Source organism: Petaurus breviceps, unplaced genomic scaffold, assembly GCF_028583685.1.
Source record: "Petaurus breviceps papuanus isolate PSGF00001 unplaced genomic scaffold, PetGlider_PUasm1.0 189, whole genome shotgun sequence".
Classification (NCBI taxonomy): domain Eukaryota; kingdom Metazoa; phylum Chordata; class Mammalia; order Diprotodontia; family Petauridae; genus Petaurus; species Petaurus breviceps.
Genome location: NW_027185809.1, coordinates 31,623,338 through 31,645,198, shown reverse-complemented (window position 1 = coordinate 31,645,198; position 21,861 = coordinate 31,623,338). Strand labels below are relative to the sequence as shown.

At 36.1% G+C, this 21,861-nt stretch overlaps 1 protein-coding gene across 3 annotated transcripts in view; it reads right to left on the bottom strand.

The window, feature by feature from the left end:
* YLPM1 (YLP motif containing 1) overlaps nt 1-21,861 on the bottom strand; it is an 87,219-nt gene that overhangs the window by 6,144 nt on the left and 59,214 nt on the right. The window contains exons 20-21 of one of the 3 annotated variants that reach the window (XM_069092228.1): nt 14,946-15,130; nt 12,798-14,590 (exon numbers count right to left, since the gene is read on the bottom strand). The exons of 1 other annotated variant lie outside the window; for it this stretch is intronic. In XM_069092228.1, coding sequence (XP_068948329.1) covers nt 14,984-15,130 — 147 coding nt within the window. In that variant the 3' untranslated portion in view covers nt 12,798-14,590; nt 14,946-14,983. Of the gene's footprint in view, nt 1-12,797; nt 14,591-14,945; nt 15,131-15,533; nt 20,350-21,861 lie in introns of those variants that run through there. One more of the 3 variants, XM_069092229.1, reaches the window with a different exon arrangement.

Sequence of the window (21,861 nt, the reverse complement as noted above, 5' to 3'; positions counted from 1 at the left end):
ATCTTCTTTACTGATTCTTTTCTTTTTAACTAAAAACCAGCTTTTCAGGTCATAGTTTTAGTTCATCTGCCACTCCCTCATTTTATTAGTCCACTTTTACTGTACTGTCTTCTTCCTAAACATTTCAGCTATTTCTTTACTATCCCTGCTCAAATAGGTGTTCTTCTCTAAGAGAACAGATTTCCCATTTCTTTTATTGCTATATAGAACCTCATACCAAATCCTGATACTTTTGACATTTACCCTAACGACTATTTTCCCACTCTGTGACTGCTACTTGTACCCAAACTCATCCTTGGGAAAGTATCCTAACCATATGTATGAACTACTTCTTATACACATTTTCACTGCTAATACTATTTTCATTTTTATACTTTGCTCACAGATGAATTGTCCTCAACCCTTATAATTTCAGGTTTCAAACTTCTTTAGTTGTACCTCTTTGCTTTTCCTTCTCGATCAATGCCCTTACCAAAATCTTTTCATTTCTAACTTCAGTGTTTATAGGATATAGCAGCAGTTAAAGAACATTAGCCAGCACTGGTTGGAATCAGAGCTGAACTTCTATCCCTGTGTTGAAATAGTAACTACTTGTTGAAGTTACTTAAGGGAGCAAAGGCAGCCTCCTAATAGTGGACAGAATGCTAGATTGGGAGTCAAAGAACCTGGGTTCAAATCTTGGTTCTGCTACACCTGTGTGACCCCCAAGGTCACAACCTCTCTGGGCCTCAATTTTAATTTTCTCGTCTGCAAAATGATAGGGTTGGACTTGATAACCTAATATCCCTTCCTGCTAAATACACAATACTATATTAACTTAATACTATATTAATATGCTTGGGAAATTGTTAATAAGTAGTAACCAATTTAATGTCTCTTTTTAAACAAAGTGCTAGCGATTATAATAAAGGCAAAAAACTTTAGCTCAAATCAACAAAACAGTTGATACAAAATATAAACTAATACACTTGCTATTAGTCTGGTTTCTTTTTGAGCTGACCACACATAAAGCCTAATTAATGCTTCCTTGCAGCTTACAGCCAATTTGTCACTTCCAAAATTTCCCCACTGGTTGCTCAAAATAGGGTTTTCGGTGGCTGTTTCTACATCCACTAAACAAGCTGTTTGGGGTAGATTATATTTTTTCATCTCTATATGACCAATTATCATACCAGCAGTAGAACTGAAGTAATCTGGCTCTTTAAAACATGGAATCAATGCTTTCTTGATCCTAATTTTTTTGTCATGTTTACAAGGTTCAAGTAAAAGTTGGCTTCAGGATTATTTTCTTCACAGAGAAATGAGCTATTCTCCTTCCTAAGTCCCTTCATTTTATTGTCATTGCCACTGATTTTAAGCCCAGCTTCTTCAGTGACTTGTATTTATATACCCTGACTCACTTACTCAGAGTATTTACAACTGCATTACACGGTTTGAGGGTTTGAGGCTAATCAGTTCTTAAGCAGATTAGAGAGTGATGAAGATATTATATGCTTTACAAAGTTCTCACTATTTTAAATCACAAGAAAAAAGATATCTTTTTTCTGCATCTGGTAGCATTTAATATTTATTCTTCACATTCTCAATTTGCTTTTGTCCATCATTGTTATCTTGATATTTTAAGCATCTCCACACATGGTACTTCCCATGTTCCCATCCTTTGACCTCATAAGGGATTGAGTTTATTGAGGTTAGACTTGACAATACATAAATGACAGAAAGCTTTCTCTACTGGGAAAAAAGGCAAAGTTTTGCTTTGCAAAAGGCTAAATGGTGCCAAGAAGTTTCCAGGGAAGATGAGATGTCAAAACTTCCAATGAAACACACAGGTACAAACCTCTTTGCTAGATTGTACTTTATTGACAACTAGACATCATGAAAAAAATTAAGAGTAGGACTTACCATAGAGAAACACCTAGTCCTCTCGAGTTGAAAATGATTCAACTCACCTTGCTTGCTATGATTTCCTTTACTAATGCCCCCCTACATTTTTAGTCTATAAACCTGTACTTCAAAATATGCCTTTCTCTATAAGGCACTCTTTATATATGCACTTTCTCTATATGGCACTTTGGCAAGTATTCTTAAACACATGCTTAAACATCTTCATTCCTTGTTCATAGTATGCATATTGGTTGTGAGGCTAGAAATCATACTTAAGTTTTGAATCATACCCATTTTGAAAATAAAAAATTTTAAACTGAAAGTAAATCAACATTTAAATGTTTTGTCATTGCTTAAAGAAAATTTTAGTGAATGCCTGAGGTACTTTTTTCCTTAGCTTTTTCAACCACATTAATGACTTCATGTTTAAAATGAAAAATTAAATGAGTTTTCTTATACCTACTATGTTAACTAACCAACATTCACCACAAAGCATTCAGTGTTAACAATTCATTCTTTTGAAGATTCTGTAGGGTTTTCAATGTTGAAAAAGTAAGTTGTCATCTTGGTATTGTATCTGAGCATTTTGTCAAGCAGTTTTCAGGTGACTGGAGGTTCACAAGGATAAGATATCAAGGTAGTCTACCAAAAACATTGTGGGGATGCCCAATCACAGTTATGGTACATCTTAAGTAGCTAATAGTTTATGATGTGGCTGAAAAAAGAAATACTTTGCTATTCCTCTGCTAGTTCTCCATCTGCAGTCTTTCACATTAAAAGCAAAGATGACCAATAATGCAAAGCCTTCAAAGCTGGTGCTGAAGTTCATTGTTAAACACATTGAAATACTTCCCTCCTTTTTCTGCTACCAATTCCTACTGTTCAATTTCTGTGTAGTCAGAAGTTTTGGAGATGGCTACTAAGGAAAGGTAATGTCACATCCTGGAGGAAGGAGCAAATGAGTCTTCATTGCCACTGACCTATTCTTACAAAAATCCTTAAGCCACAAATCTCTAATGCAGAAGAATTGCCTCAACAAGCCACACTTTAAAAATATTCTTTGATGTAATAAATATCATATTCGGGGAAACCTATGAGGATTGGCCATCAATACAAAGATAAATAACCCTATCAGACAAATGCTTCTCCTCTAAATTCAAAGAGATGCCACAGGAAAGATTTATCTGGTCCCCTATATTCCCTCAAGTTAAAAAAAAAATTACTTAATGTCTTCTATAATATTTTTTCTAGTTCCATTATAACTACAAAACTCTAAAATTGTTTTCAGGCTTGGGGCATACACATGGTTTCAATAAAAAAGCACATTTAATTGTTGACTTTATTTGGGCACAACAAACCAGCATCTCATTGTGTGAAGCCTTTGGCTGTCAGGCCTTTTTGCATTAACTCTTCCAAGGTTACATTAGTTTTATTTAGCATAAAATGTTGACTTAATTAGTAGGCATAAAAGCTAAGGTAATTCCATTTACAATAGGTATCTATAAATCAGAAAATAATTTGCCCTTGAAGAATTCAACCAAAAAAATACACTCTGGTTGGAGCTGTAATGATAAACTTCAAAATCTGCACCATAGATCATGTTTTATGAGTAGCTTTTATTTCCTTATCACTTCAAAATATTTCAGTTAGAATCATCAAGGGATGGGTGAGTTATATATAGATCTTTTTAAGTAGGTGAGATTTCAACATGTGTCCTCCGATTAGGGGAAGATGGAAGATGCAAACAGCCCTTATTATCTTGTTCAATTTTTGTCTTTTAATGAATCCTCCACATAAGGTCCATTCAATTTACCAGAGGACTTCTGGTTTCTTTACTATCTTAGTGGTATCAGTGGAATGCATTGTTTATCCAACTGTTTGCTCTCATCCTTGATTTAAGAATGGCCAGACTTTTCTAGTCAAACATGATTTCCATAATGAATGACTTTTGGTTGTATTTTAGTGTGCTTTCATTTAAATTATAATTATCATATATACTGTTCTTAGTTCTGCACTTGATCAGTTTATGTCAGTCTTCTCATGTCTTAGAATTCCTCTTAGTCACCATTTTTTAGAGGGCAGTAGCATATAACTATAGAGTACCATTATTTATACATCTGTTTCCCAAATAATGGGGGCAGCCACTGCTTCCAGTTTTTTGCTCTTTGAAAAAATCCTCGAGTATTCTGGCCTAGGTGAGGCACTTATGTCGTTGAGTTCCTTGGAATATATGCCCAAAAGTGGGATCACTGGAACAATAGGTATGACCAGAACAATTTGATAACTTTTCTTGAATAATTCAAAATCCAGTGTTATTAATGTCTGTTTTCCCACAGCTTCTCCGATATTTCTCCTTTGTCATCTTCACCAATTTGAAGGATATAAGGTGATATCTCAGAGCCATTTTCATTTGCATTTCTCTTATGTGATCTAGAGTATTTTCATATTAAAAAATTTTTTTATTGATGCTATTATTACATGATATGATCATTTCTAGATACTGCAACTACCCTTGTGGGCCCTTGGCCTTAACAGTTACAAAACTTAACAAAACCAACCCATTGCACTCCATAGTCTTCCCTATCCTCATTTCCCCAAATAAATAAAGGAGGCTTATATATTCATTTCTTCTTCAGGGTAGACTAGTTGTTATGATTACATAGGATTCAAGTAAATTTATTTTTATTTTCATTAACATTTCTTGTTTATATTGTCCTGGTTCTGTTTTCTTCTCTCTGTATCAGTTCATATAAGTTATCATGTGTTTCCTTGATTCTTCACATTTCTTATCATTACATTCATCACTCATATAGCATAATTTTTTCAGCCATTGCTCAATCTATAAGCCCCCACTTAACTTTCAATTCTTTGCTACCATTTAGCATTTATAGGGCTTTTCTTTTTGCTTTTGATTTCCAGTATGTATGTTATATACTGAAAAGTGGGATCTTGGGATCTTTAATTTAAAGGGTAAGGATATTTCAATCACTTTCTTGCTTAAATTACAAATTGTTTTCCAGAATGGCTGGACTAATTCACTGTTCCACCAATAGGCAATGTTATGTTCATCTTTTCACAGCCCCTTTAAGTCACTGACAATTTGCTGGGTGGGTGTAACACAAAACCTCATTTAAATTTTCTTTTCTCCTCTAATGATTTTGAGCAAGTTTGCATATGGTTATTGATAGTTTGCAGTTCTTCCCTGGAAAACCCATTTCTTTTGATCAAAAGATCAGGAATCTTCTCTTATATTGGAGGAATGGTATCTTGGCTTATGTTTGTCAATTGTCTATGTCTTGGATATCAGACTTTATAATCAGAGATAATTTGAGCAGTTTTTGCCTTATTCAACAGCGTCTCATTTTGCTGACACAAAGCTTTTTACATAAATCATAATTATTTTTCTTATGGACACTTTGACCCCTTGTTTCATTGAGAAATCCCCTTTAGTCATATTTGTGAAAGATGCTTCCTTTTCACTCTCCCCAACCCCTTAATATGTTAAGTGATTGTGGTTACTTATCCATTTGTAGCCTATTATGGTATATGGTATAAGAAAATCTTATTTTTGCCAAAATGCTTTTCAGCTTTCCTAGTAGTTCTTGTCAAATAGAGTCATTCCCCCAATAGTTTGTGCTTATAGGTTTATCATACTGGAATGTTATGTTCAATTGCTTTTGGGTCCTGTTTGTCTGGTTTTGCCACTGATCTAGTTTTCTATTAATTTTCCTTAAGATTTTAATTGTATTGATGTAAATCCTATGTGTGACTTGGTAGGTTAACTGAGAAATTTATGCATTTTTGGAATATTAAGAGAAAATTTCTATCACTTAATCTTTTTATTAATGTATTGAACATCAATTATTTGGGGGGATTTTGTATTGTTATTTTACTGACACTGTCTTGATTAGTAATCTTTGATTATTTTCTGGGATTTTCTGAGCAAACCATCATGCCATCTACGAATGGATGTTTCCTCATTTTTGGTCAATGTTGATGCTCTCTCTTTTGTTTTATTGCCAGACAGCATTTCTACTACTATGTCAAACTATATTGGAGATAAAAGACATTCTTGATTTACTGCTGTACTTACTGGGAAAGCTTCCAGTATTTCTCTGTTGTCCTTGGCTTTAAGTAAAACCTTTGATCCTTGTATCCATTGAATATATTACACTTGGTCATAATGAATAACTTTGAAAGTTAAACATTTCTGTTACAAAAACCCATCAACTAAAATTTCACTTATAAATTCTGCATCAATAATTATAATATTTTGCCGTAGGGGTTTCTTTTTCTGCTTTATTTAGCCTAGGGACCAAGTCTAGTGCTCTTCACTACAGAAACAGTTAGCTGGCTTATTGATTTTTGTTTTAGTCTTTTTAATAAAGGCCACTTCTTACTTTTAAATGTTTTTTGTTGTTTACAATTTTACCTATTTCTCTAATTTCCCAATGTCTTTTCCTTTGAGCTCATTTTAGATTTTCTAGTTTAGTTCAATAATCCTATTTAATTTTCAGAGATATTCTTCTTTCCATACCTGCTTTAGCTGCATCATTCAAATTTTGTTATTTTCTATAATTTATTAAGTAATTTCTCATGTGCAGGACAGAGTTGGTCATCACAACAATCTGTCTAGGATCACTATGCACTTCTTTGATCAATAACTTTCTGAATTTTTAACTCTTTCAATATAATGGAATACAATGATTGCAGTCACAGAACACACCACTATAGGAATAAGTCACACTTTGGCTGGAGATGAGAGAAATGGAAAAAAAAAAAAGGATACAAGATTCTTCACCTCTCCACACCACCACTCTCTCCTTGCCCCCAATCATGACAAAGAAGAATTTTGGGAAAAGCTCTTGTTTTTTTCAGGGTGAGAAGTACTATCTGGGATCTTTTCCATTAAAAAAAAAAAACCCTCAAGATATCTTAAAAACAGATTTTTGAATGTCTTCTAATTGTGTTGCCTCCAACCACGGATTTCTTCTGGATCTTTTTGGTCAAATTAGTTCTAACCATTCTTCCCTACTTCATTTTTTGAAGTTCTATTGCTATTATCTCACAGTACACTGGATACAGAGGTAGTACAGCAAAAATATGTAGTTACTACTGTTGTCGCTGGAAACAGATCACTGAAAACTAAGGCAGGTCTGTTAAACTGTGCAGTTGTTTATTAACTTCCTCCTGGTTTCATCTTCAAATGATCTTTGGATGTAAGCCAAATCTCAGGTGAAGCTTTCTGTAGACTCTCCTTTCAATTATCTCTTAAGGCTATGCTGTCCATCTTTCATCTTACTTGTATTGCAATAAAACTTTTACTAATTTCAAATCTGTGCTGTCCATCTGCCATGTCTCTCAACTTAAAGTTATTATATCTCAGGGTATCCATCACTTAAGTTTCTCTAAAAAACAACGGAAGTCAGAAACAATGTCTTTAGTTTTGTTCATTTCACATTTTTGGAGTTGATATCTTATCTAGTCAAGTTTGAGCTGCTATGATCATTTATGTTGTCTTATCTTTAGCCCTTCTTCTAATTCGATGAATACACAGATAGCTGTTTTTGAAAAAATGTCTCCATCTCTAACCAGCTGTTTTCTATATGTTGATAGTCAACTTCACTTTCATGATGCTGTTAATGCTTGTCCCCTCCAGTTTTTTCAAAATCTTTCTTTGAAAGAGTAAGATAAAGGCATGAATTCATGGTGTACAAGCATGAGATTGATTCTAAAAAGTTATCTTTTCTTCTTATTAGTCCTGAGTCACATTTCCCACCATTGTTTTTTGTTGTCTTCCCTGTTGTCAAGAGTTTGCAATGAAATAACTAAACATGTTCACTCATTTAGAAAAATCTTGTCACTTTCTTCATAGATTTTCTCTATCCTCTGTAAGAGATATTGTCATAAGAGTTGCAATTATCTCCTTGGAGATGTACTTGCTCATATTCACCCATGAGCACTACAAGGTTATATGGCCAAGTGCCACTATTATTTTCTTCTCGTCTTTGGCACATAATGAAACCAATTCTATCAGTTCTATTATTTACTCTATTAAAGAGATCTGAAAATGAGAATGTCATTTTTTCATTTAGTTAAAACTTCTTTAATCCTTTTAGTTTTTAGTAAGAATGTCAATACAGAGGTGGCTCACTTCCTATAGTAGTCTGTCTCTTTAATAAGTTTCAATTCTGATGTTTCATCATGTTATAAAGGTGTCCAAGGCTCCCAATGGCTCTTTTGGAGGATCCCAAGCTACAGCCGATCTTAGCAAGCAGAAAGGCTTTGAGTACAGGCCCTGAAAACGACTGTGTCTTGTAGTCTGAGGACGAGTCTAAGTACGAAAAAGTTCACCAAGTAATTAGCAACCAGATAACATGATATTTTTTGGCCACTTCATGTTGATGATATAGACTAAAGTACATTATGATCCTCATTCCTGTGCATTCCCTTCCTTCTTCAGTATTGGTAACAAAGTAACAGGAAAAGTGGGAGAGGCTGCTAAGAATTACACAGTTCTTAGATCAAATGCAAACATTAGTTTAACTGTTTATTTCTTACCATACAATCTTTGTCCAACAACCAGTGAACTTACGCACATAACTAGAGATTACATATTGAACATTTACTAAATCTCAGCAAATTTTTACACTCACAACTTACCAATTCAGGGGAGAGAACTAGGGTCAAGACAGCTTCCGTTTATTCAAATTATGAAAGAATGTATTTCTGATCTTACAAACTTAAATACTTTTAAAATAATAAAATTCATATCTAATGAAAGTAGTTTGCTCTGAAAAGAAGAAAGCTCACTAGAGTGTTTTGTCTTGGCAGATCAAGGTAAAAGTAATGAACACAGATGGCTCAAGAAAGTATTTCATTATTCCTTTGCAAATATTCTGTGTAAGAAATTGCCCCACTTATTAGAAATCCAAGTCCAGGGGCACAGAACAAATGAACAATATTAGTCCAGAGGAAGTGGTCACAAAAGGAAAGAATTTGATGAAAAAAAGAAATACATATTAACTGAAATGTCTATTTTTTTCCAGTCCATCAAAACACAACACACATCTACCCCCAACTATATTTTTCTGATTTACAGCTGTTACTTTTTTCCAGTCTAAAATATTTTCAAATTTATTAGCTTTTTATCAGTTACTATCAAGGGCTCCAAAAGGAGGTTGACAAAACTTTATAAAAAAGCTGGAAAGAATTTAAAGTTAGGGTCTTACCCATGCTAATACCAGGGGGCTTAAAAAAACAACAGAAAAGGGAGTGTAATAAATCACAAACTTCAAGAAATCAATACATGGCAAAAGTATACCAACCTTCAAACTGCTAGTTGCCAGAGAGGGGCTGCAAGTGCTTCCATTTTTCCAAGGCAGAAACAATACAAAAGAATGGTGATTTGATAGCAAAATATTGAGGTAAAATTCATATCCAGGTATAGGCCATGGTGCTATTTTAACCAAAGGAAACAATTTTCTTCCTTTAGAGTAGGAACTTGACTATTTACTAGATAGTACTGATAAGTTCCCCTTTTAGATGCAGAAAATGCTATAACCAAAAGTGTGTGTAGAAATGGGGACAGTGGAAAACAAGACCTAATAAGGCCCTTATCAGTATTTTCACACTAAAGGAAGCAATGAACAAAAGTGTTCTATTGCAAATTTGAGGTTAAAATAACTGTTTATTGTTTTCTGGTCCTTAAAGGGAACAAAACTTAACCATACCCCCATGATATGAAGGAAACATTGCTTTTAAAAAACTTGCACATTGCCTAAAATAACTAGAATGGTAATATTTAATTCTCTCTAATCCCTCACCAATGTTTACACCCCCTACACACACACACACACACACACACACACACACACACACACATACACACACACAGATTTTTAAAGCATTTAAACTTGTTATACCTCCCTGATTTATGCATTTGTAGACATCTACCACTGAAGTTACTGCTATACTGGAAAAGGGGGAAAGATAAAACATGGAGAATTTTTGAAATATTTGTAAACTAAACTGTGTTAATTTTGCAATCAAAATATATTATATGCCAATGAACAAAGTGGGAGAAAAGCACATAAGCCATGGCAAAGTTATTACATTGCCTAAGAAGTTGGGTATTTGCTTTACAGAACTTAACTACCTGACATGCTGTTATATGCCTGTTTTTCCATATCATTTTTCTATAAGAAATTGTACTGTTTTCAAGCAGTAATACAGTAAACATTCCCATAAGGTTTATTATTGGGTGTAACTACCTGGGAACAAAGATCAGAGAATTTCTTAAATAAGCATTTAAGTGAGGCATTAAGTAATAGGGCCAAACATGTTAAGTGTTTTGAGAGAGCATTAAAGACAGTAATTATTGGTATTACAGATTTGCCATATCCCAATCAATATTTTGAATACTTTAAAGTCCAGTCTTTTGGTTAATGTACAAAAGGGAATCTAGATTCAAGATTAATGTCCTTCCTAAGGAAGTCATCAGTCTGGACTAATGTTAAGAACACTAGATCTGAATCCTTTTCTTAATTTTACCACTACCCAGTTATGTGACATCAGGTAATTAAGTTCTTCCATCTCTCTGGACTGAATGCCCCATTATAACATGGAGTAGAGCTAAAAGGTTTCAAAGATGCCTTCCAGTTTCAACATTCTAAAGAGAAAGTGTACATGCCAACTACGGAAGAACCCTGAATCAAAGATAGTAAAGTCTTAAGTGTCCTTTATCCTGTGCATGGGAAAAAAAGAAAAAACATGTACAAAAATAAATTCTAGTTACATCTTAAGGGGACAGGAACACATTCTGTCAAAAACACAGAGTAAAAATCTCTCTCAAGAAAAGAATACTAATTAAGCTAAAAATACAGATGACTTTGATCACTCAAATATAGTGGAGGGTTCTTCTTCTAGGTAACATTGCCAAATGCTAACGAACACCAAATGTGCATATTTGAGAAAGATTTCAAGCTTCTTACAAACAGGAATGACTACCTTAAGTTGCAAACTTATCAGTCTTTCCCTTGTTGTTCCCTCATGTTCAAACCTATAGGCCCTTCTAGGGATTAGATCTCAAGGTCAGTGTTAGAGGGTCGTCAATTCTACTACAGGGTATGAAACTGCAGAAGAAAACATCAATGCAGACACTTACGGAGCATCCAAGTGGGAGGGTTATAATCCAAAGGGAAAAACTCAACTGTACCTTGGCTAATCCTTTTGTGGCATTTCTACAGCATTTGTCCCCAGAGTTAGCATGTGGTTTTTGTTATTTGTTCAAACGTTGTAGCTAATTATTGCATTCCTAAAAAAAGGAGTTGTAACCATAAGATAGGGGATATTTTTTACTTCAGACATTAAAACATCTCCATTTCTAACCCACATTTGAACAAAATATGTCATCTATTAGGTTCAAACTCATAAAGAGGAAATAAATTCCTAGTAAATTTTGAGTAAAATGAATGTCAACATCAAATGGTATAGTGTGGATAAATGACTTATGCTATCAGTCATTAAAAGATAAGGGCAATACTAACCTCAATCTCAGTGATCCCCCAAAAGGGAAAAAGATAAGATCCCTGTTCCAACAAAGTTTGTTCAGAGACGATTTATCATACGTGAAATCACATTATGCATAGCTGAAGTCATGGATTACTTCATTCACTTTGCAATTTAAAGATGTTAGGATTTCCCCCATCATTATTCAACTTATTTTGCAGTGACATGGAGAATACTGGAATAATGTGTATATGTATATATGCACATATGTATGTATATATCTATATCTACACAGATACACACCCCTCCCAGATTCTTAGGACCATAGAAAGTATAGAGAACTCTATGAGAGGTAATATAGAAAGCCATCATCCAAGTCATGAAGACCTGGATTTCAGCCTTTTCTGTACTGGCTGTGTGATTAAAAGCGTATCACTTAGAAACTCTAAGTGCACCCAAATAAATCCTTAAGACTCTAAGTATGATACCACTTGCCTATCTTCATAGGTAAAAGGAGTTTCCTCAGTAGAATTTCTTTGCTAGAGAAATGAAACAGAGATCTGGACCCCATGGTCCTTTCCTCCTTTATATACACACGCCGTCCCTCCATCCCACTTCGTCCAGTCAATGCTAGAGATTTAATCTCTTTAAGGGCAGGACTTTAATTTTTGCTTTGCATCCCTACAGCACAGGACCTTGGCACACAGGCTTCTTGTGTGATTGAAATGAATAGAGAAAAATTTAGGTCTTAGCTCAGTCCTTGGTATTCCCAAAGAGAATACACACATTAATAGATCTGAGGTAGCAACAAACTGACACACACACCAATTTCACATTATATTTAATGTATTTTTCAATACATCTATGGCTGTTTCTGATTCATTCTGCTCCCATTTATAATGCATTCGTTAAAATTCTTTCAATTTCTTCTATTACGATCTTCACAATCCATAACACATTTTTAAGGCAAATGCTATATGAATTTCTCGTGGCAATTTGGTAACCACTCTGAAATCTGAATAGCAAAACCACAAAATCAGTTCACCTTTTTTTGCCAAGTCAATTTTACTTTTTTTTAGGTGCAGCTACCCCAAATAAACCTTTGCACTAACCTCATGTGAATTAGGAAAGGTTTTGCCATTAACTATTAATAATTTTGGTTCATTTCCCAAGGACGTTTTAACATATCTCCAGAGAGCTGCCTTTTTCTGATCCTGCAAGTATTTTGAAGCAGGAGTGTTGTTGTTTTTCATTTGCATAAAAAGACATGAGCACAGAAAGAGAAACATGCTTCCAAGGACAAAACAGGGCCCAGTCTGAGATACTGGCAATGGCCACTTTTTACTCTGTACACAGAAAAAAGAGTGGATCACAACACAAAAATAAAAACCACTGCAGTAAGATGAGCTTAGTGGGAATAAAGTAAGACTATATCTTCTTCTGACTTACAGTACCCATTCTGGATGCTTTATTTTTCATATGAAAACAGACACTGAGCAGAAATGGTAAACTGTAAAATAAACATCAAGTCCTTGCACAAACATTGAGATATTTTCTATTATTCACCCTGTGAAAAGTTTTTCATTGAAACATAATGAAAAAGGCTGAAGGAGCATGTTAACAGGAACGTATTAGATCAATAAGCAAACAGAGAAAGGATGATTAAATACTACAAACAGTGGTTCCTTTTTAATGTAGCAAACAATACATTCGGTACTGACTGGTTAAAGAACTTAGAAGCATCTGAAGTTTAAACATTTAGCATCGCAGGATAGAGAGGAGTACAGAAAAGGACTTCACCTTAAATTAGTGTTTCAGGGCTATAATCTCAAGTATATTATTAATATCTTCAAAAAAGTTTCAAAAAAAGGAACTATCCGATTGCCCATCAAATATTAGTTCTTTTTACACCACAATGAATGTAAACAAGCAAACAAAACAATTTCTTAACTGTAAATGTAAAGGAAAATAAGTCTAAATTTTCAAGCTTTTTAGAAACAAACTTACGACTTGCTGTGTTGGGTTGTGAAATGGAAATTCTGTTTGGGAAGAAAGCTCCTCTCCAACTCCCAGGCTGAAAAATGACTTTTCCCTTTGTTTTTAAAAAAAAAAAAAGGTAAAAAGAGGTCCTCTTCTCTCTGTAGACAGGAGGGGTATTTGGGTTCTAGCTTGGGAAATTTCCAGGTTATAGCCTGGCATACCTATATAATAAGATTAAGTTTTGTGTTGGAGGCAGAGTTCATTGAAGAGGAGTCATCTAGTAAAGGACAAGAAACCCAAACATTTCAGGGTTGTATTCCAGAGGACTCCTCATCACTTCACACCATTTTCTATCATTTTGTTTGAAAAAAATCAGTATTTCAAGCTCAGCACTAAGGCAACATCCTACCGAGCTCCATGGAGCATATCAGTCCTGGCCACTAAGATTTTAAAGGACACACTGGAACAGAGGAAGATAAAAAAGAAAAACATTATCCTATTTTATAGAACAGATATTCTCCAGGGAGCTAATGAGTAAATTGAAATTAACCACTACCAGCCATCAAGAGGCAAAGATAAAGAAGTCAGCTACAAAGACAAGAATGTGTGATCAAACATTGAGCTTTGTGTTTACAACATGTAGGTCCTACAGAATCACTGAGTTCTGCAATGTCAAGGGAAACAGGTTTGGTATGTAAAGCTAGCACACATTAAGGACACACAACATTAAATACAAAAAATAAAATGAAAAACAAAAAAAAAACAAGAACAAGAGAAAGGGGCCCATGCTGTATAGCCCATGAACCTCATTGGCTTTATAGTGAAAGTTTATTGTTCTTAATCCTAGTACAATCAGCTACCAATTACATACAGTATAAAAAGGAGACGGCCACAAAGCAATGATGATACAGTCTGTGACTTTGTACAATGGAGGAAATCTTTTGTTAGATCTCTCCCATGATCCCACCCTGACTTTAGAAACTAAGCTATCAATCCCTCCCTTCCCAAAACAGTTAAAAAGAAAACTCACATCTTGCTCAGGTACAGCAAGACTCTAATACCTTTTGGGGGACACTGGAGATCATCTGCCAATATTTAGAGAAACTTGTAAAAACTAAAGCAGCAGAAATAAAACACAAAACTGAACTTGGAAGCGATGTGACCCCCAAAGGATCTCCATGAGTCCTTGACTTCAGGGTGCCTAAAAGCGATCATCCTGTAAAGAAAAGAAAGGGGTGTCATATAGCATAACTTAACAGAAGAAAAAGTACAATCTTACAAAACAATGGAATTACATCACTACGTCCTCTTCAAAAGTCTACAGCAGGTCTAAGTTATCTTGACGATCAAGTCTTTGTAGGGGGAGGGGAGTAGTTACACAAACTTGCTAACCTTTTTAAACCCATTTATAGGTCATTACTCACAAAGGTATGTGATTTGTTAGCACGCATAACTTAAAGAACTGGAAAAGTATGCAAGGGAGATAAGTCCTCTTAGGAAAGGATGCAGTCATTTTTTTTCAGGGAGAAACAACTACTTTACAGACTGTTTAGAAAATGTTACACTCTTACCTTATAGGACAACAAGGACTCCATTCAATAACTAAGTCTCAAATATATTTGGTGCGATTGAGGGCTCTTTCAGCAAGATGACCACTTTCATCTGTGATCTTCTCCCAGTCAGTCTGTCCAACCACAAAACCTATGGCCCTTTTCCTATCTGCATCTTTCTTTTCTTCCAAGTCTGCCCATCTTACCTACAAAGAACAAAGCATTAGGCTGGGTCTTTGGAGAAGAAATCTGCAAGAACATAATGAGTTTCCTCCCTTCTCTGCGTAGCCCATGGTATGGAGAAATGAACTTAAACTCAGTGATTTAAACAATGAAGCCTATTTAAAAGTAAAACAAATAATCCAAGGCAAAATGGTAGAAGCTCTTCTCCTTGAGTCATAGGAGAGAAAATTCTTGAAACATTTCTTAAGACAATAACTTTCATTTTGAATACAGTAGAGAAACACAGATTAAAGTACTTTCTATTCTAACTCCATGATTAAAGAATAAGCACATCTGAAAGAAAAGGTAGCCTGAATAGACCTTGACATAGTTACTGCCACATAAATAAGACGCAATGCTTAGTAAAATTACTATACTTCTGATATGTTCACATCTCACTTATCTTAACATCACAGAGCCAAAAACACAGTATAGCCACTACCACATCTATTTGAAGAGAAGGAAAGATCAATCAACAACAAGCATTTATTAAGTGCTTACTATATGCCAGGCACTGTGCCAGACATTGAAGACACAAAGACAAAAAAGAAATAGTTCCTACAGAAGCTTAAATACTATCAGGAAAACAATAAGTACATATATAATTAAAAATGAAAATATATGTAAAGCAAATAATGTACATACATAATTAAAAATGAAAATATATGTAAAGCAAATACAAGGTCATTTGGGGGAGGTGTGTGGCTGGGGTTAGAGGTGATAGCAAGGAGTGACGATCAGGCAAACCTCATGTGAGAGGTGGCCCCTGAGCTAAGCTCTGAAGGAAACTCAGGATTCTAAAGGGCAGAATTGAGAAAGGAGTGCATGCAGTTCAGGCATGGGAACCAATTGTGCAAAAGTACAAAATGTTGTGTGAGGAACAACAAGCAGGATGGTTTGGTGAGAATGTAGGCTACATAAACATTAGTTCTGTGGAATAAAACCTGAATAGTGAAGCTGCAGCCAGTTCATGAGGGCTTTAAGTGTCAAGAAAAAAAGAGTGTGTATTTTATTCCAAAGGCAAAAAGGATCTGTCACAAGTTTTTGAGCAGGGGAATAATTCAGTTAGACTAAGGTTTTAGGAGCATCATTTTTGCAGCTGAGTAGAGATGGAATAAAAAAGGAAGATACTTGAGGAAGAGAGGAGGATATTGTAACAGAACAAGACAAAAATTAAATGATAACGAATATGATGTTAATTAGTGGCAAGGTTTGGTCTTGGAGACAGGAATCCTGCTTCCTCTCCTATATCAGTAATCTCCCTAGGAAAAAATTTATCTCATTTAGGGATCACAAAGAACATTAACAAAGCTTCTCCAGCAGAACAGAAACTCCTTGGGAACAGGAATCATCTTTTTGTCTCTGTATCTTCAGTGCCCAGCATGCTACATCAGACACAGGAGGCACTTGTGTTTATTGAAATTACTGCTCCAGTGTTTCAAAAACATGTAGGTATAATCATACGGTGTGTAAACACTGACAGAACTCTTAAAATGAAAATGAATGAGATATAGCTTCTGCTACACATCAATTTCTACAATACTTATGCTTGGTAAAACAATCAGCACAGGGTTGTGAAACAGAAGTTTCACAAAAATATATAACAAAATATATTTTGTTATAAAATATAAGATAAATAAAATATCACAAAATAACAAAAGTTATTTCTATTCTGACTTGGGAATTTTTGACATTTTCAGTGGGGGCAAACAGCTGCTTCCTGAAGAACAGCTACCATCCTAATTCTCATCTGAAAAGATGATACTGAAACTAATTTGCTCTCCATGAGCAATGCTTCATGCAGACAAAGGCAAGCAGCCCAGGAACATTCTGAATAGCAAAGAAAAATGCCACAAAAGGAACAAAAATCTGCACAGGATCAAAACATACTATTTTCTCTCAATATTTCTCTCTCTCATGGTTTTTCCCTTTTGTTGATTCTTCTTTCCCAATAAGACTAATGTGGAAATATGTTAAATATGACTGTACATGTATAGTCTATCAGACTGCCATCTTGTGGAGGGGTTGGAGAAAAAATTTAGAACTCAAAATCTTAATAAGAGAACATTAAAAACTATCTTTACATGTAATTGGAAAAACCCAAAATACTATTAAGTAGGAGAAAAAAGAATTTTCAAAATGTGGAACATTTTGTTCAATCTCTTCCATGGTTTTATTGAAAAGTATAGTGAATAAAGCTCTTCTCTGTATGTGATGCTAGCAACCTACATATAATTTAAATTTATTCCATGAGAGATGTTGGATTTCTTTTGAGCCACCCACAGTCTTTTTTGCCCAGTCTCTCTTATGATCAGGGACATACATCCTGTGAGTCAACTGACTGGGGTTAATAGATATAAATAGAGCTAAAAAGTCACATGGCCAAGAGCAGGGGGTTAGGTGGGGAGAAGAGTGAGACTAGGTGTCACAGTGGATAGAGTATTGGCCCTGAAGTCAGGAAAACCTGAGTTCAAATAAGGCCTCAGACACATACTAGCTCTGCAACCCTGGGCAAGTCCCTTAACCTCTGTTTGCCTCAAAAAAAAAAAAAAAGGCACATTAGGGGATTTCAAACCTAAGCCTCCAATTCCATATCCAGGGCCCTTTCCATTACAATGTGCTGCTTCCTTGGACTTTTTTTTTAATCTTAGAATTCAAACAGAGCAAAACCTGCAAGTCAAAAAAGGGGTAGAGCAGGCCAGCTAGGTGGTGCAGTGAATAGAACACCGGCCCTGGAGTCAGTTGGACCTGAGTTCAAATGCGGCCTCAGACACTTAATACAAAAACTAGCCATGACCTTGGGCAAGTCAATAACCCCAACTGCCCTCCAAAAAGCAAAAAGAAAAATTAAAAAAACAAATACAAAAAAGGGGTAAAGAGTAGAAAATTATATATACCATTCTTATTTAGAAGTATAATTTAAAACAGTTGCTCATTTAAGTTTGAACTAAAAAATTTAGTTTCTTTACAAAGGAATACATAGAATAAAAAATAAACACATAGAAAAAAAATAAAAAATAACTATTATAAGAAATGTCCTTTGACTAAATGAATATCTGTGTCACTTAGAAGTAATTTTGCTGAAATATAAAACAAACTCCAGTTTAAGTACGCATTTCGGTAAAATATAACAATGATAAACACCACATGACTACCTAATTATTTTGTGGCATAATTTCATTATACTGAAAAAGATATTGAAAATGCCAGACATCATATTCCCAGGATGTAAGACCTAGTGTTGAAAGGCAGCTGAAGCACACCTTCTATATAGGGTTGGACTCTAGTAGGAAAAAGAGAAATGTGTTTTTACACACACACACACACACACACACACACACACACACACACATCTGCCTGTGTATATAAGTACATGCATGTGTGTTTATATGTATACATGGGTGCACATATGTGGATCCTCCATGCCTTTGTTCCTACTGATAAGTGGTTTAGACATTAAGTAGTTGGCATGCTTAAGGCTGCAGGGAGAAGCAAGGAAGGAGAGTTAAAAGGTAACTTCTATTTAGTAGCAAGAAAAGAATGATGAGGAGCCAAAATGAACACTTCTTTTTGCTCGCAGATGCCTTTGTTCCCTGTAATACAACTGTGTAATGACATATATGGATATAGAAGTTATAGTTATGCCCAGACAACAGAAGAGCATCCAATCAAATACTTTCATTATGGAAAACAAAATGTGCTGGAGAAAATATTCATTATCACCAGATTTGCAAAGCAGCATCGCTAAAGGGGTCTTCCCAGTGAATGACCTTTTCCTAAGGAACTACTTTTGATTTGCTAAGAATTCTACAGCACTATATACATAGTACTACAGTACTCACTGTGCCGGAGGAGGGTAGACATAGCTACCAGTCCTACTCCCTTCCCCTTTAAGAATCCCACAAATGTAAAGGAAGAGTATGTGAATGGCCTGGAGGTCAACTAAGTCAGGAAGCTCAGCTACAGATCATCCCTTAGAACACGGGAATAGCTGTTACACTCCTCTCTCCCATGTTATTTGTGGGGAGCCCTGCTGTATAGAACAGCAGGGCTGAGAAAGGGTTGCCTACCCAGAGGCTGTGAGAGGGTGCATAAAAGAGGCAGAACCCTGGGAGTGGTGGGAAATAGAGCCCCAACTTTATTGCCCCGGGGTACAAGCCTTTATAGGATGCTTCCTAGTTGTTTTCCCCTGAGGACATTGCGTACTTCTTTGTTCCCAGGCCAGGGGTGTAAGCCATGCTTATCCTGAGGACATAATCCTCACACCTGTGTGTTTGAACTCCTTCCCAGGGGGTGGGGAACCAATCCAGGCCCAGTAGGAGGCTCTTCAGCTGACAGGGCTTATTCAGCCATCAGGGTCAGAGTTCCACTGGCCTGTGATCCTCTGCATATCCCCCCCTTTTTTTTTTTGCTGCAAGCGTAGGCAATGCAGGTCAGTGGTGACTTCACTCAGAGCTCAAGTCCAACACAAGCAACATGAGGGAACAATGTAAACTGCAAGGAGACACAATGCAATCAGGGGAAGAAGGGGTGAAAGTACCATATAACCATGTACAAATTCAGTGGTCTTTGTCTCTGCAGAGAGGTGACAGATACTGCAAGAACTGCAGAAGACACAACAGATGCAAGCATTATAAGCACAATACACGAAATACACTTCTTCTGCTGTCTCCTTTTCATCAATTGCACCATCCAATACTATTTAAAGGGCAAAAGGGCCTGAGTTACAACCATGACTTGCTTATTCCCACAACAGTGTGGTTTTACACTTTGCAAGCTGACACTGAACGCAAGTAATATTCCATAAAGTCCCTTAATGTCTGTCTTCTATGGTGATGTATCTTATGAGAGAAGCAAACTGACAGGAAAGGCAAGCAGCCAAACTGGCGAAACAGTATTGTTCCTATGCGTATGTCCCTGATAATTATGTATAATAGTCAATAGCTGCAAAAGCTTTTCACAAGTCCCATTGAGTTCCTCGTTGTTCTTGATCACCCTCTGCTGCAGTTCCTGGAGTTGATTTATTCAGAGTGAGCGGTGTCTGCAGGATCAGGCAGCTCTGCGCTCAAGCTGGTCATCCTTTTGGGGCGTCTTCTCCTTCTGGAGGGGTGTCGACGGTGTTTCCGCTCTGTCAGGTGCATACTTTTGAGGTTCTGTGAATACTCGAGCTGTTGTGTGATCCAGATTGAAGCGGCTCCATCACCTGGGGAAATACAAACATAACCTTTCCCCCAAGTAATCACTGTCCCAGGCCCCCTTCAGGTGTTTGTGGCCAGGTCTTTCCACATTACTTGTGTGGTTCTTTTGTTCCTGAGTTCCTTCTACCTAACTTACCCCTTTCCCTTCCTGACACTTCATGGGATTTGTGCCAAACTGGCATTTGGCAGAGTAAGCCCATCCTCACTGAATGTCAGGAAGTTTAAGGTGTACACAACTAGATTTAATCTATTACAGGGTTTTCCGCCCCTGTCTCCCCCTTTCGTTTTTGAAGAAGAGTTTTGATGTCTCTGTGCTTTCTCTCCACGATTGCTCGGCCAGTTGGATTGTTAAGAAATACTTGTATTATGAATTATGGCATAGTCTTTGCAAAATGTAAAAAATGCCTTAGAGGTATATGCTGGGCCATTATTTGACAAGGTACCCCAAGGGTGATAAAGCAATATAATAAATGTGTGACAATGTCTGAGGTGGACTCTCCAGAAAGAGCCATGGCCAAGGTAAATGATGAAAAGGTACCTACTGTAACATGGACATATTGAAGCCGACCAAAAGATGAAATGTGAGTAATCTCCATCTGCCAAATATTATCAGAGTAGAGGCCTCAGGGATTAAAGAATGGTCCATGAGGGGGTGGAATGAAAGGAACGCATTGAGGACATGCTCTAGCCCTAACAATGTTCCGTGCCTGTCTTCTGGATATTTAAAACTGCCTCTTTAAAAACCTTGCTGATTGATGGAACTTGGAATGAGATTGTTGAGCTTCATATAGACAGAAAAAGTAAGAATTTCATCAGTAAGCCTATTATCGCCTTCAATTATGGGACGTGGTGGTAAATTAGTATGTGAATTAATATGAAGAATATATAAAGGTTGTGTTCTTTCCCTAATAATAACCTGAGTAAAATAAAGTAACTGAGCAATCTCATTGGCCTGATTCCTAATGATGGCAGTTTCAATTTTTTCTATAACTCCTGTTGCATATTGGCTATCAGTAACTATGTTTAGTGGTTCCTGGAACTTTTGTGTTGCAAGAGATATGGCATATACCTCATTTTTCTGAGTGGAGGTAAAAGGGGTATCTAATATATACAACTGTTTCCTCATGGGACAAACAACCGATGACTTCTGTTTTTTTGTGGCGTCTGTATATACAATAACTGTGTCTTGTATTGGGTCCTTGCAGATGATAGATTGATAGATCCACTGCCATTTGGAAAAGAATCAAGACAGAAGGATGGGGGAGTCCATGAGAAAAGGAACAGGGATAAATGAGGAGTATTTGCCAATTGACCTCCTGGGCGAGGAGGTGATCTATCTGAACCTGAGTTTACAACGCATGAATAACCTTGGAGTATGCACGAGAAAGGAATAAACATGTTACAATAGCTTTTTGCAATAAAATTGTGGCAGCCAAGGGAGAAGGAAGTAAAGACTGTTTGGGCTATGCAGGAGGGAAGCACCATTCAAGGACGCTAAGCTGTTGCCATAGTAGGGT